The following is a 15249-nucleotide window of genomic DNA, read 5'->3' as shown; positions in this document are numbered from 1 at the left end:
CTCTTACTGTTGCAAATGGGCTCTATGTCGACGACTTTTATATCTCATGTCAGTCGTCGAACGTGAGGTATATTGAGTGGCAGCTACAGACTGCCCTCAATTGTTTACTGAAGTGGACCACAGCAGACAGTTCTAACTTCTTTCTCTCTATAACTGTTTGCATGCACTTTTGCTACCAACAGGGTATTCAAACTTATCCTGAACTTCTTGTCAGTGAAGTTGTGCTTCCCATAGTCCCTGAGGTAAAGTTCTTGGAGCTTTTCTTTGACCATAAGCTGGTCTTTATACCACACGTGAAGCAGCTACATGTCAAATGTACAAGAGTACTGAACATCCTCTGTTTCCTTTGTTCTACCACATGGGGAGCAGATCTATGTTCTATGCTAAAGATGTACTGTGCTCTTATTCAATCAAAACTAGACTATAGGTTTTTTGTCTATGGCTTTGCCAGGATCTTGGTTTTGAAGATGCTGGGCCCTGTTCATCATCAGGGACTTTGGCTCTGGACCAGGGCATTCTGCACTTCCCCAGTCCAGAAATTATAAAGAAACAAACATAAACAAATGCAAAATTAAAGAAGCCTTACTTATACAACAACTTAAACCCAAAGTAAACCAATACAAAGGAACACCTTTATACCTATATTAAAAAATAATAAATAATATAAAATTATATATTCAAATATCTAACACTGCCCTCTACATTCCGACTCTCAGTTACACAACCCCTTTCGAACATGTGGTCAGCTTCCGGTCAGTTACCTCTTTATTTCTTTGTGAACCTGACGATGACCGAAGAAGGTTGAAGTATTTTTCGCTCCTCTACGTAAAATATTTTCTCAACCCGAACGAGCCGTTTTTACATATATATTGCACACATAGTTTCATGAGCATTCTCTACATATCTGCTGCTTCCAGCTGTCTTTACTGTATGCTTTGAAACTTCCATCCTTACCACAGCATCCCACCTGGGGATGGGTTTTCCTTCCTGATTAAGCCACGCTTTTTCAGAACAGATGATCTGTCACTGTTCCTTTTGGGCTTTGTATTCAGGCGCAGTTGGATGAATTGGTTCTGTCCTTGGATAACATTGCTGTATCCACTGATCAACTCATCCCACCATGACTTATTACCATCCCCAAATGTGATCTTTTTTTAGGTCATCTGAGAAAAGTGGATACTTTTGATTGGAAGTACCATCCCTCCATTCCAATTTATACACATGGTTCATAATCAGGTGATGCTGTGGGCTCTGCCATGGTTTGTTGTAATATGGTGGCTGAATACAGAATTCCCTCTACAGTTTCTGTGTTCACTGCCAAACTGTATGCCATTTCTCTTGCCCTGGATCACATAGAAGCCAAGCATTACTTGAATTGTACTATATATACTGACTCGCTTAGTTCTCTCCTGGCCCTGGAATTACTTCATGGTAGTTCTCACTGATATCACTGCACAACAATTCTTTTGAAAAGTTTTGCTTCCTGAAAAGTTTTTGCTGATTGTGACAGATACCAGGTGGGTATGCACAAATATAGTTTTGGTTTTGCTTCATCATGTAGGAACTCTTGAGAAAAAGACAGTTAACTGTTTACCGGCAATAACATATTTAATTGCGTTTATTTTTCGAATACGCTATTAAGTTCAACATAATTAAAAGTGTTTTGCTCCTGATTTTCGTTTGTATTCAGTGTCCAGTGCATCATGTTGCAGTGTCCAACAGTAGTCAGCAAGCATTAATGGATTCCAATTGCCCTGATATCGTTTTTCCATTGTAGCAATGTCCTGGTGAAACTGAAGATTTCAATGAAACGGTATGTGATGAGCAAATTTTGATGTGATTTTCATGATCAGCAGCTAAAAATCTATAAGGAACACCCAACAGTGTTCAAGAAGCAAAAATTTTGTTGTGCAGTGTATTCAAAACTGACTGGCCCATTTCTCTTTAACATCTACTTTTGTCCAGTTCTTCTGGATGGTAGGCCAAATTGGTATTTGTGGGAATGAGTTCGCCAATACCTCAGCTTAGAGTGTCTGCTCTGACGCTATCACTGCTGTGTGTTTTCCATACGTGGACTATGATCCTGTATTCAAGACTTGGCTCCGTGCCAGTTGGCAATCAACTTGGAGTGAGCAATGTGAAAACAAGCTTTTCCAGATTAAACCCTGTATTGGACTTTGGCCATCTTGTATCTGTAAGCATTGGAAAGAGTTGTCCTAACTAGACTACGCATTGGTCACAGTTTTTTAACTCATCATTTTTTTTTATCTGGGACTACCAGTGTATGGTCTGTGTAACATTCAAGTTACAATAACCCACATTTTGCTGTCATTACAAATCTGAATGACAGCATCATTTATACATGTTTTGTCCCAAGGTTTATCCATTATGTTGGACAGTGTCATTGGCAGTGTTAATACTGTCCACCTTACAAATGTAAGGACATTAGCCTTTTTAATGCTATTTAAGTTTTTATTTCATAAATTAGACTTTTTCAGTATGATTCCTTTTTACAAATTAAAGTACAGCTAGTTTGATATGATATTAGAAAATGGCTGTAACGTCAAATAACTCAAAACCAGGACTGGAAAGCCAACTTCAGATGACTAATGCTGATGTTTCAACTTACCTGTTTGCCATTCTGGCAAGTTATAATAATTAAAATTATACTACAGAAAGCCTATTAAAACTTGTATCACTTTATTATCTGAAAATGGACATGACTTCATATAACTCAAAACCAGGACTGGAAAGGCCAGCTTCAGGTGACTAGCACTGATGTTTGAACTTGTCTATTAGTCATCCTGGCAAGTTATAACAGTTGAAATTGTGTTACAAAAAATCTTTTAAAACTTTACTTTCTATCTCACTGCTGTAAACTAGATTTAAAAATTGGATTTAATGCTATACTGATGATGTTAATGTAAAAAAAAAAGTAAGCTAATGGTGACAAGCTGTTAATTGAAAAAAAGGAAATAAAGTTAATAGGGAAACAAAAAATAAATATAATCAAATTTTTAACAGGACATTTGCTCAAAACATTGCAAAGGAAATAATAATTAAAGCTAAAGATTTTTAAGGTGCATTATTTTCAAATGTCCAATTTTTCTGTTAATTTTACATTTTTTTTCACATGTATCTGTGTGCATGCATGCTTATATACATACATGTATAGCAGTGTAATAGCCTTTGTTTTGTTTAAAAAGTAATCTAAATACTGCAAGTCAAACAGTGTAAAAATTATTTTACTCATTACTTTATAAAGTGCACTGTACTTCTTTAAGAAAATGTAAGAAACAGTAGGCTACATGAAACAGAAATTATAGATTATGTCAGACTGACAAGAATTGTTCTTTGTTTAAAGTTTTAAAGAGCTACATAAAACCATGAAAATCGGTATTTTTATTAGGTTATCCAGAAATAAATATCGTAATTCTCGTGATGACATTTAGAAGCTGAATGTTGAGCAAGTTTATTATTGGTTTGTTGGTTTAATCCAACATTTGTTGCTTAAAAGGTGTCTGAATAATCTACTGTTTGAACACAGAGTAAGTTTTGCAACCCCTAAGGCAACATGCATAAGAAGAACTTTCATCTGATTTTCCTCCACACTAGTGGTGCACAAAGTTTGGCTCGCGACGAGTCCCTGAGTGGCTCACAATGTCCAACGGGAAAGTCAAACATAGAAAGTTCACGCCTGCATGAAGATTAAATGCTATAGAAGAATATGCATTAGATTAGATACTGGATAGTTCCATATTTGTGTCAAGCAATAAAGAAAATTTAATAAGCAAATCTTGTTAATACATTGGCATTTAATCATTGGCGCAATGATGTAATATTTCTGTAATTACAAAATCTCACGCGTTCCAGTTGTTCTTCAAGATTTACTTAAAGCCCTATTTTGATATTATTTCATAACAAAAATGGCAGCTAATCATAAAAGAAAAGTTAACAATGAAAACCAGCAGTTTCATGATGATTGGACCTCGCAATACTGTTTCGTTCAACAACAGGAGAACGTGATTTGTCTGCTGTGACATTCGACAGTAGCAATGGCGAAGGTATCCAATATAAAGTGTCATTATGAGTCGAAGCATAAAGATTTCTACAACGTTATCGGTGATGAACGAACAACTCAAATTGAATTTCTGCAACGGCCGCTGAACCACCAGCCGAACCTTTTCTCAAAGCAGTCAGCAGATTTAGGTGCAGCATGTGAGGTCAGCTATGATATTTCATTGATGATAGCGAAATCTGGCTGACCGTTCACTGATGGTTATTTTGTCAAGCATTTAATCGGAAAAGTTGTGTCCGGAAGCAGTTTGCAGGCTACAGACAGTGGCTTTGAATCGTATGACAGTTCAACGAAGAATTTCACACCTCTCAGCAGACGTGACAAGGTAACTTACAAATAAAGCAGCTAATTTTGTCTACCTCTCTTTGGCAGCAGATGAGTCAACTTACATCAGTTCAACAGCACAGCTACTAGTTTTTGTTCGTGGTGTGTTGTCATCGTTTGATATCACAGAGGAACTAATTGGCATGGGTTCCATGAAGGGAGAGACAACTTGGTCTGTTCTATTGGAGGAGACAGTACGACTGTGTAGTAGTGTTTCATTGGATTTCACGAAACTGGTAAGTGTGACAAATGATGGAGCACCAGCCATGACTGGAGAATGTAGCAGGCTGGTAGCACTGTTGATTAAGCATTGAGGAAAGCAGAACAGACAGTTGGTGAAGTTGCACTGTATTGTTCACCAACAGAACCAGTGCAGTAAAGAACTTGGTTTTCAGGCACTGATGGCATTAATGACAAAAACCATTAATTTCATCAAATCACGAGGGCTCAATCACCGTCAGTTTCAAAGTCTTCTTGAAGAAATTGATTCACACTGTGGTGACCTTGTGTATCACTGTGAAGTACGCTGGCTGAGTTGAGGGAAGATGCTCAGAAGATTCTGGGAGCTGATTGATGAGGTGATAGAATTTCTCAGAAGCAAGAACAAAGACACAGAAGTGATTTCCATGACTGATCCAGCATGGCAAGCTGATTTGACCTTTCTGGTCGACATGACACAACACTTGAATGATCTGAATTTGAAGTTGCAAGGCAAAATTCAGTTTGTCTGTCAGCTTGCAAATCATGTCTCAGCTTTCAGGACAAAGTTGCAGTTCTGGTAGCAAGCAGCATCAGGCAACTTTGTGCACTTTCCCACTTTTCAGTCACAGCTACAGAAGAATCAGGACATTGACACACAAGTTTATGTTGGGAAGCTAGATACTTGATTCAATCCTTCAACTCACAGTTTCATGACTTTGACCAATGCAGATGAAACTTTTTGCTGATCCATTCAATGTGTCAGTGGATGACTTGTCAGCAGAATATCAGCTCCAACTTACTGATCTCCAGGCATCTGATGAACTGCGTGCTATTTACCAGGAAAACAGTTTGCTTGACTTCTACAAAACGTTACCTGATACATTTGCTAATCTGAAAGAGAACGCACTTGTCCACACCAGCATGTTTGGCATCATGTACTGCTGCAAATAGGCTTTCACACATATGAAACTTAACAAAAACAACTCTTGCAATCAGCTGACTGATGATCATCTGGAAGCAGTCTTGCGTCTTTCAATGTCAAACATCAAACCGGACATTTCTAAGCTCGTAGATGACATGCAGCACCATCCAGCACATTGACTTTGTGACAGTTGACAAATCATAACATTTCTTAGAATAATGTGGAAACTCTTTGATGTAATCGTTATTTGTGTGTTCTTAAATGTGATGTCTATCTTGTGTGAAAAAACTGTGTGACAATTTTAATCTTCACTTTTTTGTGGCCCCTGGCTCAAAACGTTTGTGCACCACTGCTCTACAACTTCAAACTTGGACGAAAAGCTACCGAAATTACATGGAACATCAGCCAGACATTCGGGCATGAATCTGTTACTGAATGTACAGTTCAGCGTTGGTTCCAAAGATTTCGATGTGGAGATGAAGGTCTTAAAGAGCATGAAGGTCGTGAAAGGAAGCCACTCTTTGATGAAAACACATTAAGGGAAGCAGTTGAGACAGACCTTTGCACAACAGTATTTCCAGAAAAGCTAGGCACAAGCACATCAAACATTGCCAACCACCTCTGTGTGATTGGAAAGACAAAAAAGTTGGATAAGTGGGTTCTGCATGAACTGACTGAAGATCAACAAAATTGGTGTTATGAGACCTGTCAAGGATGACTCTCCAAAAATTGAACAAATTGGAAATCGAGGTTCTGCCTCATTTTCCTTATTCTCCAGACCTTTCCCTTACAAATTTTTATTTTTTCAAACACTTTCACAACTTTTTGAACAATAAACAGTTTCAAAACCAGGTAGCTGCAGAAGAAGTTTTTGGGAAACTTATTGTCCAATATAAACTCTGATTTTTACAGCAAGGGCAAAAGCAGCATTGTTACACATTGACAAAAGTGTATTGAAGGAAATGATGCTTGCTTTGCTTGAAGTATGTTTTAAAACACTAGTTTATACTTTTCAAACTTTGTAGTTCAAAAATAACATTTATTTCTGGAGTCCTAATATTAGAGTGTTCTAGTTGCAATTTTGTATATGAATTTGTTGTTATTGGTTTGTATATATTTTTAAATTATTATTTTTATATTTAATAATTTTCTGTTATTTAATGGCTTGTTCTAAAGAGGTGTTTTTCAACTGGAACGTAAAGTAAAATATATTGGGAGAAAAACATTTTGAATATTCCTTTAAATTTCAAATACTTTTTATCATTCTTACAACAGAAATACTTAGTAACTGAATTGTATTTTAATCTAAATACCCTTTAGTGTCAGTTTTTGTTTTGTAATGTAAATTAATCTAGTTTTGAAGTGCCATACATCTTTTTAATATTGAGATTTATTAAAGTTAACTGTAGTTACTGTATATTATTCTCTGAACAAAATCAAATAATGTTTAAAAATCTAGTTACATGTTATTATTGTTTTTATAATTAAAAGAATAATCTTTATGCATGCATAATAAACTTTTTAAACTTAATGAAAATATTCGAAAACAAAATTAGAAGTATAAAAGTACAGACAGTGTCATTGTATGCATGAGAAAGAGATTGTTGTAGATAGTACTGTGCATTGCATAGGGAAATGAATGTATTATTTACGAGAGCCCCATCTTAGATAGCAGTGTTAATGTGATTAGGTTTTGTGTGTGAATTTGTTGATTTGTTTAGAAACACTTTGAGTACTGGTACTGCAGATTTTTGAGTGGGAACAGTATTAATGAGTTTTTATCATTGTTACCAATTCTCAGGTTTTGAAAGCACTGCTACATCTGATGTCTCTTATCAGGTGATTTAATCAGTTTGTCATTTTTATTAGATCATGGGACTTAAAGTGTCTTTCGTATTAGAAGTGTTTGTTGGGGAGTAGGTTTAATTTTGCAGTCACTGAGGTGCCCTGCATCACCACCAGATTCATTTAAAATTCTGTGTTCCTAACCACATATATGATTAGGCAGGTCATGTAACTGTTGCACAACAGAAGTAATTCTGACTAGTTTTACATTTTTATAAACTTTGTGAATATCATATTACTACTATAATAAAAATAATCCTTTAAAACCCATTAGCATGAATACTAGTTGGCCAAAGCTATGTTGAACTACATTTACATAATATCATGTTTAAAACAGAAGATCACAAGTTGTCTTTTAGTTGCCATGAAATGATTCAGTTATATGAAAAGATATGTATTACAGTAAAACATTTCTAGATATAACAATTTTTTTTCTTTATTGATGGGAAGAGAGAGTTAAACATTGTAGTCTCTGGTATGTCAGGGACAAATACAATTACCAAAAGAGGGAAAAAAAATAGAATGTTAGGTTTTGGAGAAATTAGTCCTCTTCATGATTGGGTATTTTGTGGTTGCTCTTCTGTAATTGATGTGTTGGTGGTTTTTAGTTATAAATAGAAACCTAATCTTAGAAATTAATAAAGTTTTATGAAAATATGTATTTTGTGAACATTGCTGTGGTACTTCAAAAGTAAACACAGTAACTACTTTTTCACCAGCTTACTGGATGTCTGAAAATTCATATTTTTCTTATCACAATCATGAAGTAACACACTTGAGAATATATGTTTGTAGGAATTAAAACAGTTCCTTTAATAAAAAGAAAAAAAGAAGCTATCTTTTCTGTTGTTATGATTAAAGTGTAGAGTGAAAGCAAGAAGGTTTTTTTTTGTATTATCTACCCTAATAGAATTATCAGAACTCTTAATGTTAGACCCATAATTGGCTAGCTTTTAACATTTTATTATTTAAAATCACCAATTTACATTTCAAATTGGATTTTGTAAGGTTTTTACACAATTTTTATTGATGTGGTTGACCTAAGTACTAACTAACTTATTAAAAACATTTTCTTTCAAGTTATCTGCATTAGTTAACATTACTTCATGTAACATTAAAAAAAGTTTATTTTGTTTTACAGGATTCTGAACCTCTTCCAAAAAAGTGGCATGGCTTGCGCTGGAAATTGTGGAATGAAAGTTATGTTTCTTCTCCAAAGTACAAAAGTCCATCTGAAGAAGAAGTTGGACAGGTAAATATAGTGACTTAGAGTAAAACTAAAGAAGCAGTGAAAGCTCTTTCATAAGGGATTATTAATCTGGTGTGTTTGATTTTGGGAGTTAGGTAAAAATGTTTTTTTTTTAATTTGTCTTTATGAAAGAGTTGTATTATTATTGTTATGAGGATTTATGAGTCATAGTTCAACGTTTCTTTAGTTGAAAGTTGTAAATGTGACTTTCCACCAGTGATCATTAACTGAGAAGGATAGCTCATTTGTAACAGCTCATTACCAAGATAGTAGTTAACATAAAACCCTGCCTGCACATGTACGACTTAATTACAAATTCAAGCTCCATTCTAAAGTAAAGCAGTCGCTGTCCATTTATGTTGAGCATGAATCATATTACATCTACTGTTTGAAAAGTTTTGCTTGTTTTTGGTCAGTAATATGAACACTCCTGACAACAGTTATTTACTTTTCTAACAGAGACTCGATCAATTTGACCAAACACATGACTTCTTTTTGTACTCATTCAAAATCTTGATATATTTGTTATTACTAACTTTTAATATAGTATGGCAGTCTTTCAATAAATGTTATCAGCCTTTCACTTACAAAAAATATATTTTCAGTAAAGTGTTTTAAAGAAATTAAAAAAAAAGATTTGGCCATTAATATTTCAAGCATTTGTTTGGAATATTCCATGTCAAAAGTGATTTTTATGTTAAAATCGGAAATACTTTTCTTTATGTTAAAATGTTTTTAATTACATTTGTGTAATTTCAGGCCTTCTAAATAAGTTTCATACATTTGTTTTCAATAAAACTTTATGTACCTTACCCATTATTTTCTTTACCCTAACTCTATACGAGATTGGTCAATTTGACCAATATGACAGTAGTTTATTTTTTGCTATTTTGTCATTCCAAGTGAATTCTGGACTTGTGTTTTCTTCACTTACCTAAATATTATTACTTAATCTCATTAAATCTTGGATTTTATAGGCTTTGGATAGTATCTCAATATGTGTTAAGCCAGACAAGTTGCCAAAAGATGAAAGAAGATGTGTTTTGTGTCATGAGGTTGGTGATGGAGATACAGAAGGTCCAGCTAGGTAAGAACATTTTCTCTTAAGAAATACTTGTTATTTCTAGGTTAAAATCAGGATACTCTTATGTATATTTTTTAGGTAATACTTATTTTAGTTCTGCATAGATATTGTTGGTAACTTTGGTCTGAAATAAAATTTTGTAAAATTCATACAAATAGTAAAATATGTGCAGTTCTTCACAGTTCTAATATTTTTTAAATATTTACCAAATTTCATGCAATTTAATTCTATAGTAATTTTTTTCATTTCCGTTTATTTGGTACTTTGAATTGACAATTTTGTAACTTCGTAAAAATTTAAATTCTCAAGAGAGATTTATTAAATTTACTATGGAATTTTGTGAAAACAAAAACATTTACTTTTTGGACTTAAATATTTACATTAGTAACATCATACATTGTTTTGAAAGCTTCAGAACATTGACTTATAATTACACCATCACATGTGCTTTTCCAAGTCATCCAGTATCTTGAAAATTTATTGTGTTTTGTACTTTGTTACATGTACTTATCACCGCATTCTTATTATCTGAACGTTATGAAATTGAATTTATAACTATAAAACAAATTGGTGTTAACAGTGGTTATACAACAAAGTTAATTCACCTATTTTTGCTCAAAAAATTGAAAGTTAAAAATTTTAAATCAGTATACCCATAATGTACCAAGAGACAACAAAATAAAAAAAAAAATAGCTTAAGATGAGCTACATTGGAAATTCTCACAAAATATATATAACACCTCAAACTAAGAAATCTAGAGACCAACCTTCTTCTGTAAAAACATCCTAGGAAAAAATGAATGTATTAAGATTGCAATAGTGTATTTGTATGTCAAACAGAATGAACCATAGAAACAAGAATTAAAGAATGTTCTAGAAGCTGGAAATTAAGGAAATGGACTCAACCTTGCATCCCACCTTATTGAAATTAAACACCAATTTAATCCAGAAAGAAACTACAAAATTTTACATGCCCATGAAAAAGGTAAAAACTAGACAGTACAGATGTTTTCGAAATAAATAGATGTCAAAATAAATGCAGACAAAGTTCTAAATGACGAAACCAACTTAAGCTCATCCCCACTTGTCTCTAGGTGGTCATACTCACTCCTCTATTTTTGTTTAATCTTTTGTGTGTGTGTGTATATAAACCTCACTACAAAATATTTCAGTGTGTACCTGGTGGTGCCTTTTCTGGCAAAACTGTGGCCCTGATAAATTATGTACTTGTGAAATGTACATTTGTCTAGTATGTTCTCAATTTTGTAGTTATGGGGTTTCACCAAGTACTGATGGTTTCAAGTATTAATTGTATGCTTTAAAAAAAAAAATTTATTTCATGTCTTTTTGTGGTTACAAGGTTAGCCAGATTGACCGTATAGAGTTAGGGCAGAAAATTATGACAGATAAAATATAAATTTTACTGTAAAAAATGTATGTATTTAGGAGGTTTTATAGATTACAGAAAAGAATTTCAAGATGAAGAAAAGTATTTGTAATTTTAACATAAAAAACACTTCACTTGGATCAGTAAAAATACAGTATATTGGTAGACAAATCTTTATTAAAAATACTTTGCAAAAAAACTTTTTGCATGTATGTATGTGTATAAGACTTGCAATGTGTACCAAAAATCTGCCAAATTTTGTGAAGATAAACATACTATATTAAAAATTAAATGTAACTGGTATAAAGTGGTAATTTGGTCATCAATTAGATCAGTGGTTCCCAACCAGGGGTGCAAGATAACATTTCAGTTGTTGTTGTTTTTTTTTGTTTATATTAAGGGTACTGTCCTATATATTCAAAAATTACGTTCAATTTTTATTTCTTATTTTTCTTGTTGCAGATGTATCTTTTTACCTTGTTACTATAAACTATTGTTTCTACTGTCACCGGCACAGAGCGAAATCTTAATGTACAACTGTAAACAAACAACACACAAAATGTAAATGTGACTTAAATACTCGGCACAACTAATTAGGTTATGTTCCTGAACATCATCTTAAAGTGTCTATTTATTTATGTTATGTATTCACGTGATCGTGACTCCAGAAACTTCCAGAAGTATCCAGAATTAATGGATGACATCATGTGACGTATATTTGAGAATGTTCTAGTAAGTTTCACAGAGTATATAAACCCATGCGTAATGCTATGGTAGTCAGTGCATTGTTGATTCTGTGTTTGTGCAAAAAAACTTCATTATGTCAAAGAAAAGGAAATGGAATGATGATTATGTGAAGTTTGGTTTCACTTGCATCGGAACAACTGAGGATATGCAAAAACCCCAGTGCATGCTTTATGACGCTGTCCTTTCAAACGCACATTTGAAGCCATCTAAGCTGCAGGAACACTTCAACAACCGGCATGGTGGAGTAGCTGTTGCAGGCCATGATGTTGAATCGTTGAAAGGTAGAACGGCCTGCTTTGATTCTCGAGCAACCCTTCCAAAATTAGGTTTTATATCTGCTGACAAACCACTGCTGATGGCTTCATACCACGTAGCGTATAAAGTAGCCAAATCAAAGAAGCCCCACACAATTGCAGAAGAGGCGATAAAACCGCGTACATTGGAAATTACAACAATTGTTCTGGGAAAAGAAGCCTCAAACAAGCTTAAATTGGTGCCGTTATCAAATAATGTTATTCAAAACCGAATTGGTGATTTGAATTCGGACATTTTGGACCAAGTTATCGCAGATATCAGGGCTAGTCCCTTGAAAATCTCTCTCCAATTGGACAAAACAACTGAAGTTGCAAATTGCAGTCAACTCATCGCACTAGTGAGGTATGTCCATGATGGTGCCATAATGGAAGATTTCCTGTTCTGTGAAGATCTGAAAACAACCACAAAAGGGAAAGATGTCTTCCAGTGTGTGAAGGACTTATTTGCAAAATATGACTTAGATATCCAAATTATTGGTTCTGTGTGTACCAATGGTGCTCCTGCTATGCTAGGAAATAAATCAGGATTTGTTGCACTGATGAAACAAGAGATTCTGCACTTGCAATTGACTCACTGTTTTCTTCATCTACATGCTTTTGCATCAAAAACATTGTCTCCAAAGTTGAAAAAGATCCTTGATACTTCTGTGAAGACCATCAACTGGATTAGGGTTCGCGCTCTGAACGACCGCCTCTTCAAACAAGTTCTTAAACTTATTTTTCTTAAAATTTAGAACAGTGAATAAAGAAATAAAGCAAACAATGATCTTTGTACTCATTTGCTCTGCTTGTCGTTTGCTAAGCCTGAAGAAATTTTATGTGGAGGATGTGAATCGAAATAATTTCTTTTAGGTTTTATATATACATTTGAATAAGCAAATAATTGTAAATTACTTCAGTGATATCAAAGAATTTATATTATAATTTATTATGTTTAGTAACTAAGCTAATTTGTTTCTAAATAAATATGAAATTTTGAACAGACTAAAGACTCAGCTTACCAGCACAAAGGTTTGTCTTGAAGAGTGGACACCGTTATGTTTGGAAATGGCTTAGAAAATCACTAAGGGGATATTCTGAGCTTTTGACTGCTTATTCACATGTCATATACAGAAATAAGTGCATGTAAGGCACCATTTCCAAAAATAAGAGGAGGTGTGTGGGTCAATGTGTTTCATTCACTAAATATAGTGATAGCTCAACAAATAGAAAAGATAAAATGTTTTTACTTTAAATTCTAGCTTTTCAGTATCAGTAATTTGAGTTACTAATTCACACAAAACTATAGTCTTTGTGACATTGCAAACATTTAATTTGAATAAGTGCTGCATTCAGCTTACCACATGACACGCAAAAATCAATGTTTAGATGTTTTTGTTTAATATTTACTTGTCAATTAAGAAATTAAATAATTTATAAAAATTTGAATTGTAATCTACAGTTTGATACCAGACCTAATGACATGAAGTCATAAAATAGCAGTTCATTAAAATTTTGAATGAGAGTCAGTAAACTTGATGATGTGGCCTTTTACAGGTGACCTATCTGGAAAGGGTTAAAACATATTTGCTTTTCCTTTTGGCCTGTAGGCATTAGCAGTCTGACTTATTTTCCACCAGTGTCACATGCACACTTTATCACCATTACCTGTCTTCTCCTTTATCTGGATTGTTCCTTCCATTTCAAAATCTTGGCAGTTCACGAGGGTAACTCCTCCTTTTCACTTATTTCCTTTCCTTCTGTTTCTCATCTTTTTCCTCATCTCAATCAAGATATACTTCCATTTCCTGTAAGTGCCTTTTGTTGTTCTGTTGTCTGCATGACTTCTTTCTATGGTTCTCATTCTGATCAGTTTATCCCATGGCAACTCTCTTCATCCAAGAGATATCTTCCCTTTTACCCTCACAAGTTGGGTTCTTCATTCAAGCTAGTTGGCTTATTCCTCCATGTCCTCTTCCCACAATCCTTTGTTCTGCATTATCTCTTCTCAAATCTGACATTTCACCTTAGCCCTCATTTTTCATTGCAATCAGCCTTAAGAGGAATTTCTACAATTAAGCATTTTGACAAACCCTAATGTATTCATCTCCCATTTTTTTATACTGTATCATGATTTTGACTTCCTTGGGTTTTCTTTCAGGGGCCCATTTTTCATATCTTCATTACATGGATACCACTCTGTGGTGAGTGATGCCTGACCAGACTTAGACTTCAACTCTTAAGTCCACATTGTATGCCATGTTGACTAGTGATTTCCTTTCTATGGCTTCTCATGCTCACCTTTGAGATTGGGTGTTTCACAAAATTGCTTGTAGGTGAATAACCCCAAGATATTAGCTTCATAAATTGGCTCATCTTGGACTGAATCATCCATGGACTTCTTGGATAAAGCAAAAGGAAATAGCTGCCTATCCCTGCCATGCCTTGATTGAATAAACCTGTATGATCTGCTTTTCAAAATAGGGTTTCATGGTCACTCATTGCACTGTCTTGGGTGTTGACATTTTTTTGGGCTCTCAGCCTCTTTTTCTTCTAATAGAGCATGGGAGTCCTTACCACTTACCAATTCAAAGCCACTGAGGTGGTCATTCATGGCTATACCCTGCTGGATAGGTTCCATGTAAAATGGCTGTATCCATTCAGTTCAGCATATGTTGGTGGTGATGTAATATACTCTGATATGCAGTTGACCATACAGTAGAGTGAGATGCCAAAATGCAATTCACCCTTTGATTGATTGGAAGCCCTCATCCTCCCCTCACATCAGTGTCAGTACCCTGCACACTGTTTTTTAATTTCAGTAAACCAATCAACACAAGTCCTCACATGGGTTTCATGCTGTCTATTTCCCTCCCACAATTTCCTTTTTCTGTGTTGTAGATCATAGCAGAGATATATAGGATTGTTCTGGTTCTGTCCTTGGTTCACTCTTGTTCTCTCTTATTATGCAGATATTATTGCCCTGTGGATGATTCTGACCTATTTCATGGTTACAGGAGTTGGGTGCATGTGATAGACTTTTGATACCAGATGTTAAAGTCTTGGTTTAATAGATCAGAACTAATCTTGTGTCATACCCAAGTATCAGAGTGGTTCTT

The 15249-nt window shown here is 34.5% G+C and overlaps 1 protein-coding gene across 1 annotated transcript in view; it reads left to right on the top strand.

The window, feature by feature from the left end:
• Positions 1–15249, top strand: part of LOC143232713 (histone-lysine N-methyltransferase 2C-like) — a 180224-nt gene that overhangs the window by 147623 nt on the left and 17352 nt on the right. Inside the window, 2 exon segments of the mRNA XM_076468458.1 lie at positions 8512–8622; positions 9597–9706. Of these exon segments, the coding sequence (XP_076324573.1) occupies positions 8512–8622; positions 9597–9706 (221 nt within the window).

The sequence above is a fragment of the Tachypleus tridentatus genome, chromosome 11 (assembly GCF_004210375.1).
Source record: "Tachypleus tridentatus isolate NWPU-2018 chromosome 11, ASM421037v1, whole genome shotgun sequence".
Lineage (NCBI taxonomy): Eukaryota > Metazoa > Arthropoda > Merostomata > Xiphosura > Limulidae > Tachypleus > Tachypleus tridentatus.
Note: the sequence above shows the minus strand (reverse complement) of the source record. Positions and strands in the feature narration are given on the sequence as shown.